This window comes from Diuraphis noxia, unplaced genomic scaffold (genome assembly GCF_037042655.1).
Source record: "Diuraphis noxia isolate RWA-SAM2 unplaced genomic scaffold, SU_Dnox_SAM2 contig0003, whole genome shotgun sequence".
NCBI lineage: Eukaryota > Metazoa > Arthropoda > Insecta > Hemiptera > Aphididae > Diuraphis > Diuraphis noxia.
The window spans coordinates 70,271,884-70,297,870 of NW_028301713.1; the positions used below are offsets into that span (position 1 = coordinate 70,271,884).

The 25,987-nt window shown below is 27.5% G+C and overlaps 3 protein-coding genes across 6 annotated transcripts; 1 reads left to right on the forward strand and 2 right to left on the reverse strand.

Annotated features, from left to right (window-relative positions):
* The first annotated feature begins 13,050 nt into the window (after positions 1-13,050).
* LOC107164598 (uncharacterized) lies at positions 13,051-16,298 on the forward strand. Of its 3 annotated transcripts, none has more exons than XM_015512470.2 (4): positions 13,051-13,193; positions 13,289-13,407; positions 13,582-13,880; positions 14,762-16,298. In XM_015512470.2, the coding sequence occupies exons 2-4, from the start codon at positions 13,290-13,292 to the stop codon at positions 15,071-15,073; spliced, it is 729 nt and encodes a 242-aa protein (XP_015367956.2). In that variant the 5' UTR covers positions 13,051-13,193; position 13,289; the 3' UTR covers positions 15,074-16,298. The 3 variants fall into 3 exon arrangements, with proteins under 3 accessions (XP_015367956.2, XP_015367957.2, XP_015367955.2); XM_015512471.2 differs by having other exon boundaries at positions 13,585-13,880; XM_015512469.2 differs by lacking the exon at positions 13,051-13,193 and having other exon boundaries at positions 13,257-13,407.
* On the reverse strand, positions 13,893-14,618 carry LOC107164599 (nicolin-1-like). The gene is made up of 2 exons (XM_015512472.2): positions 14,310-14,618; positions 13,893-14,235 (listed from the first exon to the last, which is right to left on the reverse strand). The coding sequence occupies exons 1-2, from the start codon at positions 14,616-14,618 to the stop codon at positions 14,044-14,046; spliced, it is 501 nt and encodes a 166-aa protein (XP_015367958.1). The 3' UTR covers positions 13,893-14,043.
* Positions 16,299-17,223: 925 nt separating the features above from the next.
* On the reverse strand, positions 17,224-25,910 carry LOC107164597 (protein scarlet-like). Of its 2 annotated transcripts, none has more exons than XM_015512468.2 (15): positions 25,761-25,910; positions 25,502-25,700; positions 24,695-24,743; positions 24,568-24,617; positions 20,519-20,652; positions 20,040-20,431; positions 19,820-19,979; positions 19,342-19,373; positions 19,175-19,280; positions 18,872-19,096; positions 18,681-18,804; positions 18,447-18,552; positions 18,102-18,202; positions 17,626-17,847; positions 17,224-17,482 (listed from the first exon to the last, which is right to left on the reverse strand). In XM_015512468.2, exons 1-14 carry the CDS (start codon positions 25,767-25,769, stop codon positions 17,672-17,674), a joined length of 1,863 nt encoding a protein of 620 aa, XP_015367954.2. In that variant the 5' UTR covers positions 25,770-25,910; the 3' UTR covers positions 17,224-17,482; positions 17,626-17,671. The 2 variants fall into 2 exon arrangements, with proteins under 2 accessions (XP_015367954.2, XP_015367953.2); XM_015512467.2 differs by having other exon boundaries at positions 17,224-17,485.
* Positions 25,911-25,987: the final 77 nt, after the last annotated feature.

Here is a 25,987-nt window from a genome sequence, read left to right on the forward strand (position 1 = left end):
GATTTTTGAAGATTTAAACAAATATTATATTGTATTAATTAAATGAATATACTATATAGCTGGATAGATACGATACTGTTAACTCTTAACTACTGTTTAAACATTTTTAGTTTACAAAATATATTATCAAAAAATATAATTTAGTATTACCTACTTATGTTCTACCTATATTATATTGAATATTATAATCGTTACAGTCTATAGCCATACATTATATAAGTATACATAACTAAAACTATTTTATGTGATTTCTGTTAATTTAAAAAAATATAGATACATATAATACTACATGTAGTTAATATAATATACATAATAAAATATAATATAATATATATACCTAATATACATTTTGTTTTTATTTAAAATAGCGTTTTGTTGGTACCTATGCCTTATTGAGATAATTCAAATTAATATGTATTAATTACGAAGAGATTATGAATAAATAAAATTGATTGTAATTCAGAAATTACGAGATTTAAGAATTGCAATTATTATTAGAAATCTTACTGGTACATTAAATTAATAAGTAATAAATACTCAAATGTGTATAAAAACTAAAAAGACGTAAGTCGCTAATATTTTGTCTTCGCCTGAAAGTAAGTAAATATTTAAAACACTTGACATATATACAGACTATCGAAAACCGTATCCCAATAAATCTTTATCAAATATAAAGATGTATTTTAGAACTCACATACAGATAATTTTAAATACCTTAGTATAGACTTACAAATGCAATTGCCAATTATTAAGATAAATGTTGTAATAGATACCTATACGTAGGACCTACATGGTGTTTTGTTCTATAATCATAACAATAAACACAATAACATTAAATCAATTGATTCAGTAATCATATATTTAGGTTGTGATTCAATAAAACTGTTAAAAATTCAAGTAAGTAGCAAGAAAAAATTGAATATGGATCTCCATAAATAAAATTAAAGATCCAGCGTAACGGGTATCAGGCACCTTGAATGATCAATAATAAATTGATCATTTATATTATAATGTAATGAGTAAAATCAATATCTAAGTATAAATTTAAATGAATATCTTTACTAAAATACTTCTCTTTTTCAGGTATGAAGTATAATAACCGCAGCAGAAATGTCACTAACTATCTAGTACTAAAAATATTACATCAGATCAATAATACCATTTATAAATTATAAGTCATAAACATTCGAGTAAAGGTCTACATGTATATTGTATACGTAAGTAGATGTTGTCTGTGTGATTATATTATAACCATTAATTAAAATACAATTTAATAAGTATTTTTCTTTTTTACTTTATACAGAAGATACTTTCTTAATAGAATTATATAAGATACTGGAAACTATGCAGTTGTCCAAAAAGTAATCCGAAACAAGAGTTATAAAATAACTAGCCAATAAGTATGATCTAATCAAATTGATTTAGCTGGTAGCTTTAATTCAAATGGAAATTACAGTTAGTGAAAAATATTAAGCATTGGATTACTGAAAACCTTTGCTATAATGTTATGAATTTGGAATTTTTGAAATTCGATTCTTCGACAATTAAAAAAAGTAATAAATTATTATCCAATAATGAGTTAAGTGTAAATTTGGTTTGCTTTAAAAATCATATTTCAAATAGGTGCCTATATTATAAAAATTCTGACTATTAATTAATATGATTAACATGCAGGAACGGACTAACTAGTTGAAGGGGCCGCTGCGTGAACTACTGAACTCCACGGGTGTAGCCTGTTGTAAACTAACAATAATTAGGTACAGATGGTTTTTTTTAAATATCTAGTAATTTTTTCTCACAGCTAGAATTTCATCTTGCAAACCACAAACTATAGAGCAATAGGCCAATAGGCAATAACTAATATGAATGATTATTAATATTATTATAATGTCTATATGATATTATTGCATTATATTTAAATAATTTTTTTTTTTTGTATTAGTTCCAGTCGTTCCAGAGTATATAATATGCATATATTAATGTGATTTTGAATTCCATTCATCTTAAATTTTGCTATCAGGATTTCTCTTAGAATTTTTAGACTTAAATTATATAAATGAATAATTTCTTCTTTTTAGAAGTTATTAAAATAAGCCATAAGTCCATGGACTCTCCAAGTCTCAAGGAATCAATTGATATAACTTATATTCAAACGGTTCAGTAGCTTTTGAGTCTACTAAATTCGAATAAACCGATCCATAAATTCGATGAATATGCTGCTTTAACCTCGTGTTCTCGAGTAACCAATGATGGGAACCATGAATAAACAGAAAAACAAATTTCAATTTCCGACGTCAATATCTAAATCCTTTTGTAAGCATCTCATCCAGGCCATTTTACAAAAATTTAAAAAAAAATCTAACTAGACAAGTCAGTCTAAATATTGATGCGGGAACTAATGAACAGAATTCCGTTTGTATAATATATACATGATAGATATTGATTTATATATAACTATCAGAACATTCAGAACAAAATACGTAATAATTAAATAATGTATCATGTATCTATGTAATTAAAATACATTGAATAAATTGTATAATATGTATAACTTACCACAAAAAAATAACGCACAGAAGAAAATAATTTTACTTAAATAAAGTACATAATATAACGATATAACCTAATGACATTTATTGTTTCAGATCGAATAAAATTAACATATACATAAGCACGTTAGAGTATCAATATGAATTTCAATTTTTTAAAAGGTACCTAGTTATACTTATAAATTATGATATTTAAATTTTAAATATCGTGTTAATTGTTTATTTTGATTACTGTTAATATCATATTTTAAATGTATTATATAATTATGAACTATAGTGAACTATTCTGTTATTCAGTATGGTAATTGGTATCTTATTTTATTTATAAAATTAGTAATATCGTACGGCATACATATTACATACCTATTATACTATTATATTCATTTAATATTTATGTAATAATGAAATGTAAATATATTATGTTGAATTTCAGATCATCCAAACTGAAAACTTACAATAAGTGAATCATAATCAAAAAAATTTCACGAACTCGTGACTAATGGAGGTGCACACATAACACTGTTCACTAATGAAGTTTTGATTGGATGGAAAAACAAAATCAAACAAACCATAAATTTAGATGAAACAATTTTTTTAAGTACTATTATTAGTGGGTAGGTATTATTTATTGATAAGAATATCATAGTTAATTATGAATAATACAGTTTACATTTTCTTAGTAATACAATAAATGCATGGATGGTCCAGTGTTATACCACTGAAATAATTAGCAAGAGCATTGAAAACTTAAGAAAATTTATAAATATTTTAACTCCATAATATATCAATTTAGACAAATCAGTAATAAATAATAATATTCTATGCGATTATAATAGCACATCAAAACATACTTATAAATCATTTATATGTCAGAATATATACAGCAATAAACACAACGAAAACAACAACTGAAGTTTCTTTAAGAAACTAACCAAAAAAATTCTCAATCAGAGAACTTTAATCTTATATAGCTTTTCAGCAAACGAAATGTTATACAAGTAGAAATAACATTGTAAAAACAATCAATGTTGGAGTGAGATACCTGAATATTTAAATATGTAAGTATAAAATCACCTATTCACTAAGTATATCAATTAAATCATATTCTTTGTTTAAGATATATGTTAAGATATTATATAATACAATCTTGGCAACTGGTACTCTTTATCTGGTATTCATTGTTATCGTCGATTAAAATGTTCAATATAAACTTATGTAGGTACCAACTGGTTTTTTTAAAACATCAAACTTTTTCATAATTTCCGAGAAAATCTTTTAAATTTATTTCCTAGTCAAATAAAAACCAAAAATTATCAAGTTGACAAAATATATATTGCTTCCTTAGAATTATATCTGACACTTAAGTTAATTTAAAAGCTACTACGCTAAAACAACGGAAATTATTTATGAATTTACACACCTTCTATGCCTACAGGTCAAGGCAACATAACGCGTTTCCAGGTTATGGATAGGGGAATAGCCATTATATTGTCATGTAATGATATAAACGTGAATATAATATAATGAATGGTCGTAGATATTCATAGCTCTCCGAATAATCTTATATTATGGTCCTAAAATATGCCTTATATAGTATTTATACCTAACAATGTTTTCTCAGAACTAACATGACAATATGATTACTTGGTAAAAGTGATAAAGGGCTGATAATTTTGGGATTCAACACTGCTAACGGCTTTTTTCACTCAGCTTAAATGTACAGTTCCCGTCATTTGACAGATCTCGGTTTGTTTTGTATGAATTTTTGAAAAAATGTCGTTAACTTCACACCAGAGATCAAATGTTTCCAAAATTTCTAAAACTGTTTATTAAACTTCATTGGTCAGTTTCCGAAAATTCCCATCATTTAATCAATCTACAAACCGTAATATACAACTTTGTATATTTTTTGAAGTTTTTGAAAAATTTCGGACGTGGAATGATTGTTGGAGTGACGTTCGAGGCAATTTTTAATGAATTTGATCAATATCCAACAATCCGTAATAAACGGTTTTAGACGGGTCTTAAAGTGTTCGATTAAGTGTTATCTATTTGAAGTTAGCAGTAATTTTATAAAATTTCATATAACATAATGACTAAGACTAGGTACCTATCCAAAAAACGGTATAAACATAACTCATAACAAGCATAAGAATAAACTTTTAAATAATTAAATCTTGGTTGCATAAATGCAATATAATAACAAATATGTAAGGTACAAGATTTTTTTCGTCTTATTATTTAAAAATAAAAACCTAATTTAACCATTTTAGATAGTTGTTGTAAATAAAAATTAATTGATTAAGCGTTTAAAATAAATATTAAGATGCCAAGTTAATTTATATCGAGGTTTGATAAAACTGTTCAAAATCCTAGTTACAAAGAAGATACCAAACGTTCGAGTAAAATAAATAAATATTATTATAAGTAAATAGGTATTGACTGTGTAGTAATAAAATAAATATTGTATTTAATATAAGTTTTTTTTCGTTTATAATTTATATGTATAGAAAATTATTAATTCTATATAGAATATCAGGTAAAAGAAATTATATTATTCAACTATAAAATAGATAACTCAATCAAAACACCTTAATTTATTCTAGCGTCTCAGCAAACAAAAGTTTTTGGAAATAACTGCTTAAATGTAATCAATATTGGAGTGAGATGACTAAATATTTAAATATGTAAATGTTAATATATTACCTATATAAATTAATTTTTATATTCAATAGAGACTGACATAGGTACCTATTGTTTTATCTAGAACTCAAAACTTTATTTCAATGTTAAGAATTCAGCAATTCCTGAAATCATTTTAAACTTATTTCAGTGTCAAAAAAATACCAAAAATTATCAAGTTGACAAAATATATGTAAGAATGATAATGCTTTTGTTATATTATACTTGCAAATCATCCATTGGAAGTTATTTATGAGTACACCTTCTTCTCTGTCAGTCATCTCAGGTGATCAAGAAACTCACTCCACGCGTGGCAAATAGGGGACAAGTTATTTTATAATAATTTAATTATTAATCATGAATATCAAAAAACAGTCAAGAACAATTATAGCCATCTGAATAATATAATTATTTAAAATAAATCTTAAACAATGTATACTCTCCAATAGTTTCACAAAACAAACACGACAATAATAACATAAAGGAGGTAGTAAAAGGCTGAAAAGGGATTCAAAAATTAAAAACTCTAGGTTACTTTCACTAATAATATGATTTCGGTATATATTAGATAAAATAATATGACTGGTCATTAGAAATGTATTGTTTTAAATGATCATTCACGAACAGCATTCATCAAAAATTAGATACCTGCAGTTGATTGAAGATAATATAATATGATTGAAGCAGTTTTTAACATACAATTTTCTAAATAAATAAAAATTATCGTTTATACAGTCTTTAATATTATTATATTATAATACTATCTGGTGAGCATAATATAGTATCACATACTATTTTATAGTTAATGGTGGTTAATGGCGAACGCATTTTCACTGTTTTGGGTTTATTGGCACAGAATAAAGCATTGATTTATCAAAGTTTTTCCCAGAACACGAGACCAATGAAGTTTAAACTTTGATGGAGATCGTATAAACGCCATACCACCAACCAATCACAAATTTGTCTTTCATTTGCACAATAATTCAGGTGAGAGACATCACCAAGCTCCATCATGCTCCACTGTGAAGTGTGTCTTACCCTGGTGACTTCAAGACTATCAACAGATTACGTATAAAAGACTTTATACATCTGACAACTAAGCACCTATCTCGTCTTTCATCTGTTTCGTAGCTAGACCCACCCGGGCAGACTTGCGCGACTCATGTGAGAAAAATCTCCTAAACTCCGTTCATGATCTACTTTGTAATTTTTCCCATCCACTTGACCTTAAGATTATCAACGGAGCCCGTATAACAGGCTTTATAGGTCCAATAACTAAATACCTATCCCTTCTTTCATCTGTTTCGTAGCAAGACCCACCCGGGCAGACTTGCGCGACTCAGGTGAGAAAAATCTCCTAAACTCCGTTCATGATCCAGATTGTAATTTTTCTCATCCACTTGACCTTAATATTATCAACGGAGCCCGTACAACAGGCTTTATAGGTCCAATAACTAAATACCTATCTCTTCTTTCATCTGTTTCGTAGCAAGACCCACCCGGGCAGACTTGCGCGACTCAGGTGAGAAAAATCTCCTAAACTCCGTCAATGATCTACTTTAAATTGTGTCTTACCCAGGCAGACTCAGGAAGTCAGGGCCACCGATGGATAAAATAATACAAGAAGGAATCCTTAAAATCTTGTTTTTCATCTGTTTCGTAGCAAGATCCACCCGGCCAGACTTGCGCGACTCAGGTGAGAAACATCTCCTAAACTCCGTTGATGATCCACTTTGTAATTTTTCCCATCCACTTGACCTTAATATTATCAACGGAGCCCGTATAAAGGGCTTTATAGGTCAAATAACTAAATACCTATCTCTTCTTTCATCTGTTTCGTAGCAAGACCCACCCGGGCAGACTTGCGCGACTCAGGTGAGAAAAATCTCCTAAACTCCGTCAATAATCTACTATAAAGTGTGTCTTACCCAGGAAGACTCAGGAAGTCAGGACCACCGATGGATAAAATAATACAAGACGGAATCCTCATTATCTTGTTTTTCATCTGTTTCGTAGCAAGACCCACCCGGGCAGACTTGCGCGACTCAGTTGAGAAAATCTCCTAAACTCCGTCAATGATCTACTTTAAAGTGTGTCTTACCCAGGCTGACTCAAGAAGTCAGGACCACCGATGGATAAAATAATACAAGACGGAATCCTCATTATCTTGTTTTTCATCTGTTTCGTAGCAAGACCCACCCGGGCAGACTTGCACGACTCAGGTGAGAAAAATCTCCTAAACTCCGTCATTGATCTATTTTGAAGTGTGTCTTACCGAGGCAGACTCAGGACCACCGATGGATAAAAGACCAAAATACCGAATCCTCAATATCTTGTTTTTCATCGGTTTGGTAGCAAGCTCCACCCGGGCAAACTTGCGCGACTCAGGTGAGAAACATCTCCTAAACTCCGTTCATGATCCACTTTGTAATTTTTCCCATCCACTTGACCGTAATATTATCAACAGAGCCCGTATAACAGGCTTTAAAGGTCCAATAACTAAATACCTATCTCTTCTTTCATCTGTTTCGTAGCAAGACCCACCCGGGCAGACTTGCGCGACTCAGGTGAGAAACATCTCCTAAACTCCGTTCATGAACCACTTTGTAATTTTTCCCATCCACTTGACCTTAATATTATCAACGGAGCCCGTTTAAAGGGCTTTATAGGTCCAATAACTAAATACCTATCTCTTCTTTCATCTGTTTCGTAGCAAGACCCACCCGGGCAGACTTGCGCGACTCAGGTGAGAAAAATCTCCTAAACTCCGTCAATGATCTACTTTAAATTGTGTCTTACCCAGGCAGACTCAGGAAGTCAGGGCCACCGATGGATAAAATAATACAAGACGGAATCCTTAATATCTTGTTTTTCATCTGTTTCGTAGCAAGACCCACCCGGGCAGACTTGCGCGACTCAGGTGAGAAACATCTCCTAAACTCCGTTGATGATCCACTTTGTAATTTTTCCCATCCACTTGACCTTAATATTATCATCGGAGCCCGTATAAAGGGCTTTATAGGTCCAATAACTAAATACCTATCTCTTCTTTCATCTGTTTCGTAGCAAGACCCACCCGGGCAGACTTGCGCGACTCAGGTGAGAAAAATCTCCTAAACTCCGTCAATGATCTACTTTAAAGTGTGTCTTATTCAGGCAGACTCAGGAAGTCAGGACCACCGATGGATAAAATAATACAAGACGGAATCCTCATTATCTTGTTTTTCATCTGTTTCGTAGCAAGACCCACCCGGGCAGACTTGCGCGACTCAGGTGAGAAAAATCTCCTAAACTCCGTTCATGATCCACTTTGTAATTTTTCCCATCCACTTGACCTTAATATCATCAACAGAGCCCCTATAACAGGCTTTAAAGGTCCAATAACTAAATACCTATCTCTTCTTTCATCTGTTTCGTAGCAAGACCCACCCGGGCAGACTTGCGCGACTCAGGTGAGAAACATCTCCTAAACTCCGTTGATGATCCACTTTGTAATTTTTCCCATCCACTTGACCTTAATATTATCATCGGAGCCCGTATAAAGGGCTTTATAGGTCCAATAACTAAATACCTATCTCTTCTTTCATCTGTTTCGTAGCAAGACCCACCCGGGCAGACTTGCGCGACTCAGGTGAGAAAAATCTCCTAAACTCCGTCAATGATCTACTTTAAAGTGTGTCTTATTCAGGCAGACTCAGGAAGTCAGGACCACCGATGGATAAAATAATACAAGACGGAATCCTCATTATCTTGTTTTTCATCTGTTTCGTAGCAAGACCCACCCGGGCAGACTTGCGCGACTCAGATGAGATAAATCTCTTAAACTCCGTCAATTATCTACTTTGAAGTGTGTCTTACTGAAACAGACTCAGTACCACCGATGGATAAAAGACTACAAGACCGAATCCTCAGTATCTTGTTTTTCATCCGTTCCGTAGCAAGAACCACGTGGGCAGACTTGTGTGATTCAGGTGAGAAACACTCTATACTATACACTCCGTTCAAGTACCACTTTGTAGTGTGTATTACCCAGGCAGACTTTGGACCATTGATGGATAAAAGGCTCCAAGACCGAATTCTCAGTATCTCATATTTGTACTGTGACTTAGCAAGAGTCATCCGAGCAGACTTGCGCTATTCAGTTGACTTAGTAGTGAGATTCACCAAGCAGACTCATGAGACTCATTGACAGTGAGTCGTTCGTCGCTGTCATTCCGTCAAGTATAAAATGTTTTACTCCTTCATATATTCTTAATAAATTTTGTAAAATGTTTATTTTTGTTCTTAATATATTATTATAGTTCTAAAGTACAGCTATTATTACATTAATTATACTTGACAATGTTTTAGCAAAACGAACATGACAATGAAGGGTTGAAAGTTAAGTTCAGCAATTAGAAACTCTATGTTATCACAGACAGTAAAACAATGTTTATATATATTAGAAAATATTGCGTTACTGATAAGTGTAAACATATTGTTTAAAATTCTCATTCAAGATCAAAGACAAAAAGATACCTACAGATGCTGGAAGATAATATAATATGATTAAGGATTATTTATTACTTTTTTATTAAATAATAATATTTTATACATTACCTACATATTAATATCAAAAAGTAGTTAATGACCTCTTTTATATTTGTATATTCATCCATTTCTTCAATTAGATTCAAACGGCGAGTTGTAAAAAAATCTTGTTTCATAAATGACACATAAATAATAAATAATATATAAGAAATCCCAGCTAAAATATTTTATTTTATTTAAATGTAAAATTATTGCTATTATTATTATTATTTTATTTTATTCTCATATTGTTCCATATGTTATCGTATTTATAATTTTAGTTTGTATAATAATTTATTGTATCAATGCCCAATGATTGTATTTGTATGCATTTTAGTTATTAGACTTAGATAGTAGGCTTAGATAGCTATTCTAGCTAGGAATGCTTTAATTAATAATAATAATAAAAATGTTATTAGATATAGCTGTTAGGAGAATCCACATAATTTAAATCATTACCATAGCTGCAAAATAGGAAAATGCTTTGGTAAGCTGAAAGTAGGTACTATAGTAGTAAATGATTTATGTAAGAACAATCGACTTAATTTTACATTTTCTACCAATGGACCTCCATTTATTTTATACTAATTTTTGAATGAAAGCTGTTAACTTTACACCAGAAGTCAGATGTTTTTGAAGTTTTCGCCACTTTAACAATAGACAATAAATTCTTGAATTCTCGAAAACATGAAATTATAACATTAATTTAGTTCTTTACAAATGAGATGCATGTACGTGGAATACATGGATTTTATATAATTATCTATATTTAAAATTTATAGTATTTCAAATATTTAGACTTCAATAAGTAAATCTGCGGTCCGTAAACATCACCTTGGTAAATATTTAGAGCATCGCTTGTATGTCTCCTTTTATGTTTATCGTTACCTTTTTAATAGCCCAAGTGCATCCACAATAATATCGCTAATCATTTTAGGACATTCCAAGTAGGTACGTCTGTTATTCTATCGCTGATAATGTACTATAATGGTACTTATAATATTTATTAAATTTAGATCGACCAATGAAAAAAAAAAATGTAAATCATGGAAGATTGTATAAAAGTACAAATTTTAAATATTTTAAAATATTTGTTCTTACAATTCTCACCCAAAATTTTAAAAATATATACATGTTACCAAAAATAATCTGCGTTTGTACATAATATTCTGGTCGCAAATTTTCTCGGCAGTATGACCGGTTTTATATTGTGATTACATTGTTTTTAATGTAAAATAATAAAAATTATATATATTTTTGTTGTTTTCGATACTATTAGTTAAGAATTTAGGATATTAACCAACTAAGAATTATTTATAAGTAATTATTCTATTCAATTATGTACAATTTAATATAGATTTTATGAAGGAAGTTTTATTATAAAAGTATTATATTTTAACAATTATATGTTACATTGTTATAATACGAGTTTAGACTGCTTAGTGCTTAGCTAAGTTTTTTTGTTTTTTATTTTTTTCTCACATACAAAATACATTCTGAAATGTAAATAAAATGTTATTAATTTATTATATTTTTGGTTAATGCATTTACATGTTCATCACACCCGAGTAATTTTATATTAAATTTGTCTGTCCTAACCCTAAGGACAGTGTCCTTAGCTCATCTAATATTAAAAATAATATTTTTTTTGTATTTTAGTTTTTGCAATAATTGAGCAAATGGCATCTTCGAGCTAAAACTAATAATAATAATTATTAATTAATATACAAATGATACATAATACATAACCTATGTAAATTGTTTGCTTATTTATATTTATTATATATTTAAGTATTATTATATATTATTATATTACCTACTTGATAAATAATTTCATAAAGTTCTTTAGATGGTACAAGTAAATAACCAATTAGGTATCTAAATGAGAATTAAAAAGAGAATATTATCAATTTATAAGTATTATTAATTATTATTATGTATATTACCATATAATTATTTTAATTGATAATATATTCAATTCTCTATTGTAGATCTATCTTCTCTACATCATACTTAATATTTAATTTTTTTTTCTTATATATTATAATACGGGTACCTACATAAATATAATTAAGATTTTTTTGTTTGGATATTTGGGACTTGGGTGTACCTACTTTACCCAACTGGCCCAAGTAACTTGGGACTTGGGTTAGTAGGTAGTAGCAGTACCTATTTGAGCTTTTTATTAGCGGTTTGAACTAGTACCACTAGTACCAGTACCTTTTACCTATTGTACTGAATTGTACCTATTTACTAATTCCATTTTTGTACATATATGTATCAATTAATAAATGAATATATAATTATCATACATTTTATTTAAATCAATATATTTGTACGATATGGCTGAATAGTGAATACCATATATTTAATTATTAAAAATTTTACATAATAATTGGTACACGATTCCAAAACAATTGTGTATTTTAATAATCTATACAATATAACATAAAATGTATTATATTGACATGCACATTGTTGACATTTGAATAACAAATAAAATTTAAATATAAATAATTTACATCACGACTCGTATAAAAGTCGGCCTTCGTGCGAATGGTAGCGTACTCTGGTGATCAATTCTGAACTACCAAACTGTCACGATTTTTTGCGTCAATATTGTAACATTGAAAGATACAAGAGTGGTGTCGCCTTATCTTCTCTACATCGTGGATAATACACAATGCATTATCTATGGAATAACCTTATGTTTCCGTTAAATAATGGCAATATTATTATCAATATTATCATTTATCACGAAAGCTTATTAAAAAAAAATCAACGATCTCAACCGTCTAAAAAACACTATTGTAGTGTCGCTTGCGGTTCGCCGAGAGGCCCGGGAATGGGTAGATTATTATGCGTTCTAAGAATGTTTTTATTGCTGTTCACGTCTTCGTTTCCTGATAATGACGATTGTTACGAGTCCACCGAACGTGCGCGTCAATTATTATTATTAATATTATTATAACAACCAATAATTACATCGACGTCCTATGTTATTATGTTAACGCGTAGACCGCCTCACAAGTCACAGTCGTCAGTCGTGCCATGGAGCATTAATGTCCCGTTTATCTAATACCAATAACATATTATTATTATTATTAAAATATAATTTATATCTGTGATAAAAATCGAGCCGCAGCTGATTTCTCAACAAATTTTGAATGTACCAAATAGTTGATAATAACAATATTAATTCTTGTTATTTGAGTAGTTCTGTTGTGGGTCCAACGCCTCTTAACTGCCTACCGTACGGTGACGTTGCGGAACGATGGATAAGACGCAAAACAGTAAGTCGAACTTCCGCCATTGAACAGTCTGTTAAATCGAAAACCCCGCTTCGAATGACCCAACAGCCCGACAGGTGTCGATTGGACGACAAGATCACTAGTAAGGATGTCTACTTCATTGAATACTTAATTTTATCACAGTTACAAGCGTATTTATCTTTAAATTTATTGATGCTCAATGATCAATGTCTTTAGCATGGACGACGAAACAGATCTCGGCGAGTCGTTGGCTTCAAGCCAAGATTGTTCACCTAACAGCTCATCCCGTTTGTCCAAATCTGATATGTCTGGGAATCAGATGCTTGATAACTGGTGTAAGTTAAATTTGTTGATTTCCCAACAAAACCTAATTATTGTCTAGGTTAAATTAGTAACGGTAACAGTAAATAATATAATATTATGCTAAATTAAATTTGCTTACACTAAAGAAGTTGGTGCTTATAACATTTTGTAAAATCCAACATTTATTGAAAAATATATATTTTCAGTAGGTCTAAGTGTACATTGCACAACTTCTATTGAAGATTTTTGTGATGGAGATTTGGAGCAACCAGACACAGATCCATCACCATCGACTTCTGGACTATCATATGATTTAACAGCATTTTCAAAAACAACATCAGCCATGACTATGTTTTATCCACACTTGAATGGTTATGACATTCACCCATTGCTTTTGAACCAAAGACAACGAAATCAAATGGAATCATCATTTATAGATCCATTAAATTTACCACCACATCCTCTTATGTCAGATGTTCCACGTCAAATGATTAATAAAAATAAGGCTAGTATTTGTAGGAGTTATCTTTAAATCTTAATGAATATGAAATATGAATAAATAAAACATTAAATTAATATAAGTTACCGATGTAGTTTTTAAATAAGTGAATCAATTTAATATTTATTTTATTGTTATAAAATATATTTTGATGGTTTGTTTATAGTATTTACACATTTTCTGCCTGAACTTTGCTAACAACTTTCACATCATCTATGCCAAAATTATTCCAATTAGGCGATGGTTGGCGCAAGATCAATTTCATTTTGTACAAATCTGACCAATCTATTTCACTTTCAGATGATTTAATGCATATATAATCTTGGGATTGAAATTCTGTATGAGCATTATCCATTAATTTCTAAAATTTGTGATAATTACAAACAAATTTCTCATTTTTACTGAAGTTATATGATTGCTAAATATGTGCGCAACCTTTTGTCTTATAGCTATGTACCATTTTTTTAACCTTTTCGAATCAGCATTTGATATTTTCATAACTAGAATTGAAATTATGTATGAATAGTAATTTTTAAAGTATATTTCACCAACATCTTGTGGGGTAGAACCAAAGTCTAATATCATCGCAGTACATTTAGAATTATAATCTGGATTTTTCTGGTCATTAATGTTTAAATAAATTGGTATTACTGTAGCTCCAAATTCTATAGAAGTATGATTATTCTCCGCTGATGAACTCACTATACTCAAATTAGAATTTAGTTCATAATTATTATTGTCCATGTTTTTAAATGTTTAATTCTATAAGCACTAGACTGTTGTTTACATAATATTATGCATAGCAATAAGTAATTGATAATAATATTTTATTATAAATAATTTGTACCAGTATAAAATAGATAAATGATCATTTTTATATTTATTAGGTACGTGCAAAAGTATCCCACAGGCGATCAGATTTTACTAACACCCAGTCATCAAATTTTGAGCAACCTTTAACCGTTGATACAGAAAAATATCATCGCAAATCTTTTTATTGTGCCGCATGTTGTAAAACGTTTAAATTCCAAACATCGTTGTTGCGACACAATAACAAGGTGCACATTAGTAAGTACCAGTGTCAATCATGTCATCGTGTATTTTCAAGACAGGCATATCTTGACGTGCACACATCTAAACAGGGAAGTTCATGTTTCCTGGATAATGGATATGCCATTGAAAAATCAAAAAAAAAATAGTTTTATTTGAAAAAAAAGTTATTAAGTTTAACCAAAAATAATATAATAAATATATTTTACATAATAAACAATAGGTAATTGTAGGGTAAAATAAGTTTAAATCTTCACTTATGAAGTGTGTCTCTAAAATAAGTGAAAACATTTTTATGAGTACTGTTTATTGTTTGTTATATTTGTTGTTTATAGTTTATATTTATTTAAAAATTACATAAGAATCATGAAACATTTATTCTAGTCAGAGAACAGCCCGCTCTAGTCTACTCAGTAGTTCATCCATATTAGCATTAAAACATTTATTTACATTTGTCATTACTCTGGTAATAATGGTACATCAAGAAAAATAATTTTTAGTCCAATATTTATAACATAAAACTAAATACTTGGTTCAGTCATTTAACATATTTATATATTATATAAAAATATTAAAAATGTTTAATTTATTATATTGTGCTCTATACGGAATGCTTCAAACATGTTTTATCACAATATTTATAAAATTCTGATTATACTAAAGGGAAGTTTAGACTGACTATTTATGAATTTATAAAACAAAAATTATCTATATGTGTAGTGTGGTAACATATTTATTTATTATTTTACACTACATACCTACTTCTCTCTTTTACTTTTATATTTATAAAAATGGTAATAAACCAAAATTGATAAATCATTCATTCCTCGATACCAAAAAACATTCATTGATGAGCTTAATATAATTTCCTAAGAAATTTAAAATTTTTACCCTGTTAAAATAAAAAACTTATTTTTCTACTTTTTAATTATTTTAATTATTGCATATTGTTAATTAGTAATTAAGTTTTAAATACTAATCATAACCTGTGATTTTAAAACAAATGTTTGTTGTTTCCAACTATTGAAAAATTGTAATTTGTATAACTTATTTATAGATGTTATTGAATACAAAGAAAAGACATAATCAATTATATTTTTATATTCAATATACTATATAATAATAATTTACAACCAAAAATCAATTTTTGTGTATCCTAACATATAAACCATTATATTATGTTTTTAAAACTGTTTAATAGTTAATTGAATGTTTGATTATTTATATTGTTTATTTTGTTATTGACTCGGGAAAATTATGAGATTGATAATAGTTTATAAGTTATTTTAAACATAATATTAAAATACATGGTATTGTATAACTATTATTGTTTTATTATTACTATTATGTTATTAAATATTTAAACTCACGTTATATTGTATTTTTTTATTATTACCATACTCATGTTTCGTTATAACATGCTTTAATTTAATAGATATATGTTATAATTCTTCTGTTAGAATATTATACTTTGAATTATGTTCACTTTATAATTCAATTATATTGTGCTGTACTAGTGTTATTATTTACAATGATTCCAATTAAGTTTAACAAAATTATTTAACTTTTATTTAAAAATATTTTCTTTACCTAACATATATATTTTTAAGATGCCTTTTGATTTAATGTAGATTCAATATTATGCAAGTATTCTTCAATTTTCAATTTTTTGATCATATTAGTGTTAAAAAAATCTAAATAAACATTTTTTATTATGTAGAAAACTGATAACATGCTGAAAACTTAGAAACTAAAATCTAATGGCATTGAATAATTCTGTGGCCAAGGTTATAAAACTTACTAAGTCTTTAACTACCGTTATTATTTTTGATAGAAATTCATAACTTAAAATTCATATTTAAGATAATATTATATTAATAAAACAATTTTAATGATAATAATTTACAAAGTAACTTTTTTCTACATTATAGAGTCTACAGTCTACACCATAATTTCTAATTATTCTAAAACTGAAAATTATGCATAACAAATATTTAAGTGGAATTTGATAAAAAAATAAAAATAAAAATAAGGTAATTAATATAACATTTGAATCTAAACGTTGACCTAAAAAAAATTTCAAAAACCGACATCAATATTATAAAGATTTAATCACGATATAATAAATTAAATAGTATAGTCATATATACATTCACATGACTTCAGAAATATTAGATTCTATACAATAATTAAAGAATGATTTTATCATATTTATATGAAAATGAAATTATTTAACAAAAATATAATTTTTAAATTAAAGATGATAGGTACAGGCTAGGTTAATATGGAATAGCTAATATAAAAAATAAAATGTTTATTATTAAATGTTTAATAATACTAATAAACAATATTTAACTAATTTCAACCGTATTTTTGGTTCAACAAATTATATCTTATCAGTTATAATAATTATTACTATTTTTGGCCTGACGTAGTGAGGTGATTGGCTGCAGCCACTAACGTGTATGATGGCATTGCTGGCTGTTTTTGGTGATAAACCTATTTCCTTTATAAAAGCATGTGTTCCAATCGTACCACCCATACAACAAATGGCCCATCTACTAACGGTCACAAAAAAAAATTTATATATTACTACTTTAAATAAAAAAAATAGGCGTACAGTATTTTACTTTATGTGATATTAATATATTATATAGTATTTTATGTTTATATAACAAGCAATTTTGTTAATGAAACTTACCATTTCATAAGTAGGTATCAAAGTGATGTAAAAATAATATTTTGTTTCAATAAGCTGGTTGTTTTTTCATTCTTTTAAGTACACCAAAATAACCAAATATATTTGCTAATAAACAAAATGTAAGCAATATCATTATATCAAAGTATAAATCACTGCTTACAAAACCGTATTTATTCAAAACGGCTTTGCCGTTGTCCAAACAATTAGCAACATCAATGCATGCTATAAAAGTTAAAATTAAATTAAATATTATGATCTTCTGTATTTAGTTTTCAATAGTGGCATATTTACATGAGAAGTGGTTGGTTCCCACAGTACCCTCCTCCCCACCTGAATATTCTAATGCTTTATTAATGTGCATCTAAATCTTAATAATTTTATTTAAAATAAAAATTGTTATCATGATTAATGTTGAAAAAAATACCATACCTATAAATACACCACTATATCCTCAATCAATGATTAAATATACTTACGTAATGTTTTAATTCTCTCCCAAAACAGAGAAGACACTGTTTCACAACCAAGGAAAAATAATGATAGATATCTTAGGGAGTATATCACTTTCGGTAATGACCTGATAACATACAATAATATTTAGTAACAATTACGATAAACCATACCAGAGGCAGCTCCAGAAAAGCCTAGGGACCACACCTCTAAGCTTTTATTTCTAAAAAAATATACATTGTTAAAAATAAAATCATGAAAAATATTAGGTTTACAATAAAAAGTTTTTTTTTAATTATGACTTAGCTTTCCTTTTCTTAGACAAGTTTTTGGAGCACCCCCTGAACTATACCTTAATTCCTACAACTTACCTGAATGATAGATAAGCACCACTAAGAGGCAATGCTAAGTACTCGTAAACTGTTGAAAATACAACTGCTTCTTCTACGCGACTAAAGTATGCTGACAACAGACTTCCTGAAATAATAATATTATTATTATATTTTTGTACAGCTAATAATATGATTTTTCATAATTTATAATTCATTAATTAATAATTTACTTAATATTAAATAGTTATGGAATAATTAATTGAATACAATTACCATATGAAACAGATGCAAATGTTACTATAATAAATACTAATAATTGCATATAGACCCAATTGACACCAACAATCCAAAAAACTACAATGCAAAAGAGTATTGTCTTTATAAATACCCAGACATACTACAAAATAAATAGGTACAATTATATCAGTTTTAAAAGTTCAATAAACATTATTCATAGTGCATACTAATATAATTAATTCAGACACGTAGTATGCACTCAAAGAGTATACATTATTGCTGACTTCTCGATGTACAACTGAAAACTTGATTTGATGTATAGCAATGGCCGAATAACTGAATTGAAACACAATGTTAATGACTAAGCATAACCAAAATCCTTGCCAATTTTGAACTGCTTTTGTATCGAATTGTAAATTTGCATATGGACTAGAAGTAATAACAGCTAAAAACTATAATATAAAATATAAATTGTTATATTCATATAAATTTAGCAGTATATACTATTAATATTAATATTTAAATTTTACCATTGACGTTCCAAATTCCAATAACTTTTCCTTGTAATTTCTTATGAAACATGTGATAGATCTATACAGCAGAAGCAACACTTGAATTATCCAGCCAAGCTTTTCTCTATGATCCAAAATAAAAACCTCAACAAATTAAAAAAAAAAACTTCAAAACAAAGACTTACGCTTGTAAATGATGTCCATATTCTGACTGAACCTAAAGTTACAATTTGTATTATGAATTTAGTTTATTAATCTTGCTTAGAAGTTGATGAGACAAAAAAAGTAAATATTAAATAATAAACTAAAAAAAATATTTCACATATAAAAGTTCTTATTGAGGTCTGCTCCATCATGAGTAAAATAGTAAGACTAAACATGTTTTAATTATAGTTTTGCGAGATATTGAATTTAATTGGCGATTTGTAATTTCATGAATTTTCCTCAATTAATCGAAAGTAGAATAAAATAACTCAAAAAATAATTAAAATATAAAAAATACTCTAAAGATTACAAAAAAAAAAATAAGTAAAATTAGTTATTTAAATTTATAAGTAATTGAAAAAGATTTTTTAGGAAAGCACGATCTAATAGGTATTCTAAACAAAATGAAAAAGTCATCAACTTCTTATCTGTTTTTTACAAATAATTAATCCAACATACATCCTTGTTGAATGAATTAAACTTAATGTCCATTTGCGCCACGTTTGAAGATAGTTCACACATGTTGTTGACATTGGTTTTATCCAACACACTATCTGAATTCAAAACTGATACAATAAAATCAGCTTTGTTATAGGTGGCAGGACATATGTAACCATACCTAATAATAATTTAAACTAAATAATTAATGTAAAATTGCTTGTATAATAAATGATTGTACTTTTGAAAAAAACTATTGACCAAAGACACTGAGCCTTGATAAGCTAATCGTCCATTAGTTAAAAGTATAACTTCTTGAAACTGATCAAATAAACCAGATGCAGGTTGGTGTATAGTGCAAATGACAATTTTTCCACTTTGTGCTACTCTTCTTAATGTGTTCACTATGTGTGCAGCAGAGTAACTATCTAATCCTGTAGTTATTTCATCACAAAATAGAATTGGTGGATCATTTATGAGTTGAACAGCTAGAGCTACTTTTTTTCGTTCCCCACCAGATAGAAAACACAAGCGTGAGTTCAAGATTTTATTCAAACCTAAATGAGCTGCAAGATAATCTATACGGTCTTTGATTACTTTGTCGGATGTAGTCCGGTCCATTTTTAATCTAGCCTGTAAAAATATATTATTTCCAATAGTGTATTCTATTGCATTATTTATTATTATAATAGGTTTGATAAATACATAGAAAATACCCACCATCAACTTAAGTTGTTCCCAAACAGTTAATTGGACAAAACTTATATCTTCCTGAGCAACAAACCCAGATATTTTTATCATGACATCTTCAGATACTGGACGCCCATTCAGTAAAAGTTCCCCATTAAAATTTCCTTTAATAATAATATATGTAATAGAAGTTATTTATATAAACATTCAAGCTATTAGTGGATTACATATTTTGTATGAGTTATATTACCATTAGAATAATTGATGTTTAATACCTATTTTAATTAAATATATTGTTTGATTAAAACCATCAAGTGTTTTATAGTAGAAAATAGTTTTTATTCAAACAAATTTTTTAAATTCTGAACGAAGTGATGAATGTATTGATTTTACAATGATGTGTTTTTTTTTTTTGTGTCTGTGTACAGCATAACTAGTCGAAATAATGCTTCGATTTCAAACTTTGGGGGTGGTTTCCGATGTAAAAGTGAAGATCCTTGGTGCATTATAGAGGTCAAAAGTAAACATTTTCCAACAGTTTCCAAAAAAATCGAGAAAAACAAAAACAAAATTACAGAAAAACGTGAATTTTTACGCAAAACCAGTTTTCGACCAAATCGATATTTTTATATGGTTGTAATTCAAAAACTAATCACTGTAAATACTTGAAATTTTCACCAAATGTTAATGTTAGTGATATCTACATACAGTTTAATTTTCAAAAATTTTCGACTTTTTTTGAGTTATTTATAAACCACTGAAATTTTCGATTTTTTTGAGAATTTTTTTTTGAAGTGTCGGTAAAAAAATGTTGGACGACCGAAAAAACTTGAAAATTTAATACAAAGTTCCTTATGAGTTGTTCTTATTGTAGCTAAAAAAAATTAAAAATCGTAAGTGACAATTTTTTTTAATAAGCGTTTACAGTTCAAAATTTTACGAAATCTGTCGAAAACGCGAAAATTTGCAAGTAATTTTGAAGTTGAAAAATCATAAAAATGTTTGCGTTAATAACTAAGGATTAAAAATACAACACTAAGTTTTCCATAAGTTTTCCTTCAAGTAGTCTTTTAAGTGTCGATAAAAATTTTTTGGCCCTATCAAAATACTTGAAAATTTAATACAAAGTTCCTCATAAGTTATTCTTATAGTGATTAAAAAATTATAAGAATACATAGGCACGATTTTTTTTTATTAGCATTTGAAGTTCAAATATTGACTTAATACGTAAGAATTACGGCAATTTTCAAATTATCTTAGATCGAAATTCATAAAAGTTTTTATTTTTAATTCTAAGATTTGAGAATTTAATACAAGGCTCATAATATATTTTTACAATAGCAGTTGAAAAATAAAATAAATTTATGGCCACAATTTTTTTTTTACATATATTCAAATTTTAATTTTGACAACATACGTAAAAATCACAAAAATTCGTAAATTATTTTATCCTAGAAATTCATAAAAAAATTTCCTTTTTTACCTAAGATTTGAAAATTTAATACAAGGCTCCTAAAATAGTTTTACAATAGCATTTGAAAAATAAAAGAAATATATAGTCACATATTTTTTTTATAAGCATTTACAGTTCAAATTTTGACTAAATACATAAAAATTACGGCAATGTTCAAATTATCATAGATCAAAATTCATAAAAGTTTTTCTTTTTAATTCTAAGATTTGAGAATTTAATACAAGGCTCATAATATAGTTTTGCAATAGCAGTTGAAAAATAAAAGAAATATATAGCCACATTTTTTTTTTACATGCATTCAAATTTTAATTTTGACAACATACGTAAAAATCACGAAAATTCGTAAATTATTTTATTCTAGAAATTCATAAAAAATTTTCCTTTTATACCTAAGATTTGAAAATTTAATACAAGGCTCCTAAAATATTTTTACAATAGCAGTTGAAAAATACAAGAAATGTATAGTCACATTTTTTTTTTTACAAGCATTTAAATTTTAATTTTGACAACATACGTAAAAATCACGAAAATTCGCAAATTATTATAAGCTAGAAATTCATAAAATATTTTCTTTTTAAATCTAAGATTTGAAAATTTAATACAAGATTCCTAACAAATTTGTCAATCTTTATCACAAAAAAAATGTCCACCGGAAATTCAAATTAAATTTTTATTAGCATTTGAATTTCAATATTGACAAAAATTTGTCAAAACCATGAATAATTGCAAATTATTTTGTAGTTCAAAATTCATAATATTGTTTGTATTTATATCTAAGGTTATAAAATTTAACACCAAGTTTTCCACAAGTTTTGCTTCAAATAGCTATAGAGAAAATTTGAAGCGTCATTATAGGAAAAATGTTTTGAGCGTTCAAGTTTTAAATGATAACGATTTATCCTCAAACCAGGTATTCGTATATATAAGGTATTATGAATTATGATAACTACACAGTCCCTAAAATTGTGTGTAGTACGACACACTTTGTGTAGTACGACACACTTTGTGTAGTACGAAAAATTCAGTGTGTAGTACAAAATTTAAAAGTGTGTTGTAACAACTCTTATAATAATATTCTATACAATTTTTATATAACAATATTAATTCAGGATATCAGAAAGTTCTTCGACCACAAAGAATAAAAAAAAAACTATAATTTACATACTTAATATAGGTAATTTAAATTTATTTTTATTTATTTACTGATATTATGTATTATTATTTTCATGCATTTTGAACACTTATAATGGTTTATATACAAAAAAATTTTTTTTTCGACAAAAATTCTATTTCACAATTTTTTTTTAAAAAGAACCTTTAAATTTGTTTATTTGAGGTACTACTTTATTTAAATAAAATTATTTATTGTAAATACATATTATCATTAATTGATAGATACTATTGTATGTATAATTTAGATTTGACTGATTTGGGACTAGGACTTAGGAGTGTAGTACGAAAATTTGAATATTTTAGGGACTGTAACTACATGATAACTACACTAATTGATTAACCATGCCTTATGCAAAATGCATCTTTATTGAAAAATAAAATATTTGTTTCAAAATAGAATATATGACAGTATTTAAATATAATATATCCTAGACTGACAAATCATCTCCGTTCAGAATCGTTTTTTGTATAAAATGATACCTATCATTGCATTCAAATTTAATCCCATCCATTACAGTAACCTACTGTACAGCAGAGCGACATCCACGACTTACCCGCTTTTTTAATAGTTAATACTCAAGTATTTTCATTCAGTTTATTAAAATATGTATTTAGGGCTTGGAATTATAATATTTTAATATTATAATAGATTAATGTATTTAAAAAAACAAAAATGTATAGATAGATATACCTATATATAATGGAATGGACAGACAAGTGAGTACTACTTTGCTGTACAACAGGTTTTCAAAGCGTCACTGTAATTAATGTTTTTATTTTAAATTTAATAATATACCTATCACTGTCTAAGATAAACAATTACAGTTATTTCATAGTCTGCAAGCCTATGTCAACTATATTTCAAGCCTTCATCGAATGTATTTTGATATTTTAGACATAAATATTTTAGAAGATTTCTATATTTTATTATTTGTATACAAATGTGTCATACCATTTTACCATAGAACAGTGTGAATAGGTGGATAATATAAATAAGAAATAGCACAAAATTAACCTGAATATTTTGAAAAGGTTGGTGCATAGAAATTACTGATAAAAAGGCATAAGCATTATGTGGATATTTCATGTAGGTATCTGAGATTTTTTTTGTCACATCAATAAAAACAAATGATTTTTTTTCAACTGGTTTTGAGTTAATTGATTTCTCTTAATTTTTTTATATTTTTCCTGATGCTTTTGAAAATTAATGAAAATTTTCCATTTTATCTTCCCAAAAGTAGCAACTAGATTCACCTTACTAACAGAACAGATACAATTAAGTTAAGAATTAAAGCTGTTAATTGAATACTGTATACAGTTTTTTTTAAACTTCTAGTTATAAATATACAATTGATATATTTATAAACAATATCTATTGCACAGATTATAATTATTATATTTTATTTTTCTCTTATGTAAACTACTAACTAACCTTTTGTTCGATGACTTATTGTAGCCATTAGTGTAGTCTTTCCCGAACCACTATATTAAATATAATAAAATAAAAATTCATGTTAATACATAATTAATGTTTAAAATTATATTTTATAATAACCAACCTTGGACCCATAATTCCCAAAAGAGTACCACATTCAACATTACCGCTAACTGAAAATATTATATGAATATTCTATTAGTATCAATATCATAGTATATTGAATAGGTGACCATGTTTTTGATCAACTGTAATATTTTCAAAATACACCTTTCATAAATTAAATATTTAAAATATGTTTATAATATACTTATGAAGTAGATAATTGAACTGGTATGAATGTTATGAGAACCACTTATAGGTAGAGTTTAATTATTTGAATAATGAATAGTGTAGTTAAGTTTAGATTTTTGTTTTGAATAATACATAAATATGCTTTGTTATTAGTATACTACAAACTAATAACTATGATTTAATCGGATATTTTTTGAATAATAATTATGAGACAATATTAAATAATTAGAATGAAAATTGAAAGTTCTTCCCAAAAATATTAAGGATGGGTACCAAAATCATCTAAAAAAAGTTGAACTAATTTAAATCTATTACTGTATTAATATTCACTAGTGTATTACCAAAATCAGAGTTATCACATAATAGACCATGCTAATACATTTTTTTTTTTTTTTTACTTTTTATCCATTGGTCTTTTTTATTAAAAGGTTTTTTCTTAATAACAGACTAAAGAGGTCAGTAGTATTGTGCCTTTTGATATAGAATACAATAAGGTTTCAAAATAGCTTTAAATTATACATTCATATAAATATAGCAATAATTTTACTAGCAATTTCTGTCAAAGCAAAAATAAAATGTTTGGTAAAAATTCAGTATAAACAATATTGTTGAATATTGTATATTTTTGCTAACTTACCATTGTTCAAAATTTGTTTGGTTTCCACCTCACTACTACCAAATATTTTAGGAATTTTCCTAATAACCGTTACATTCAATTGTTTCCATGACAGCACCAAATCCTGTTTAAACAATGGTGAAGAATAATCATCCTCTTCTTCAGATGTGTTATTCCAAGCCTTCCACATTTCATTGTACCTCAAATCCAATACTTTTTTCTGTTAATAAAAAATTCATAACAATTTATTGAAGAAATTAAATTAAAATTAGTTACTTACAGTCGCCATGATAAAACAAACAGCAAATACTAAGAGCTATACATTATAATAAACTACAAGCACATTATGTTTATACTTTTTTGGTATATCGCTAAAGCTTATCATCTAGATGACCTCAGATTTTAATATGATCTTTAAGCTTATGGATATATATATATATAATATACATTTCAAATTTTGAGCTATTTTTATCTGGACATAACTGCATAATAATATGTATAATAGTC

Excerpts from the sequence above, each read along its gene's own strand:
- LOC107164598 (XM_015512469.2), top strand. The coding sequence starts at position 13,272 with ATGATCAATGTCTTTAGCATGGACGACGAAACAGATCTCGGCGAGTCG. Across the intron at positions 13,408-13,581 it reads TCAGATGCTTGATAACTGGT|TAGGTCTAAGTGTACATTGC; the intron begins GTAAGTTAAATT and ends ATATATTTTCAG. Across the intron at positions 13,881-14,761 it reads AAATGATTAATAAAAATAAG|GTACGTGCAAAAGTATCCCA; the intron begins GCTAGTATTTGT and ends TATATTTATTAG.
- LOC107164599 (XM_015512472.2), bottom strand. The coding sequence starts at position 14,618 with ATGGACAATAATAATTATGAACTAAATTCTAATTTGAGTATAGTGAGT. Across the intron at positions 14,236-14,309 it reads ACATAGCTATAAGACAAAAG|AAATTAATGGATAATGCTCA; the intron begins GTTGCGCACATA and ends CACAAATTTTAG.
- LOC107164597 (XM_015512468.2), bottom strand. Across the intron at positions 24,618-24,694 it reads TTGGGAATTATGGGTCCAAG|TGGTTCGGGAAAGACTACAC; the intron begins GTTGGTTATTAT and ends TATTTAATATAG. Across the intron at positions 19,097-19,174 it reads TGGAATTTGGAACGTCAATG|TTTTTAGCTGTTATTACTTC; the intron begins GTAAAATTTAAA and ends TTTATATTATAG.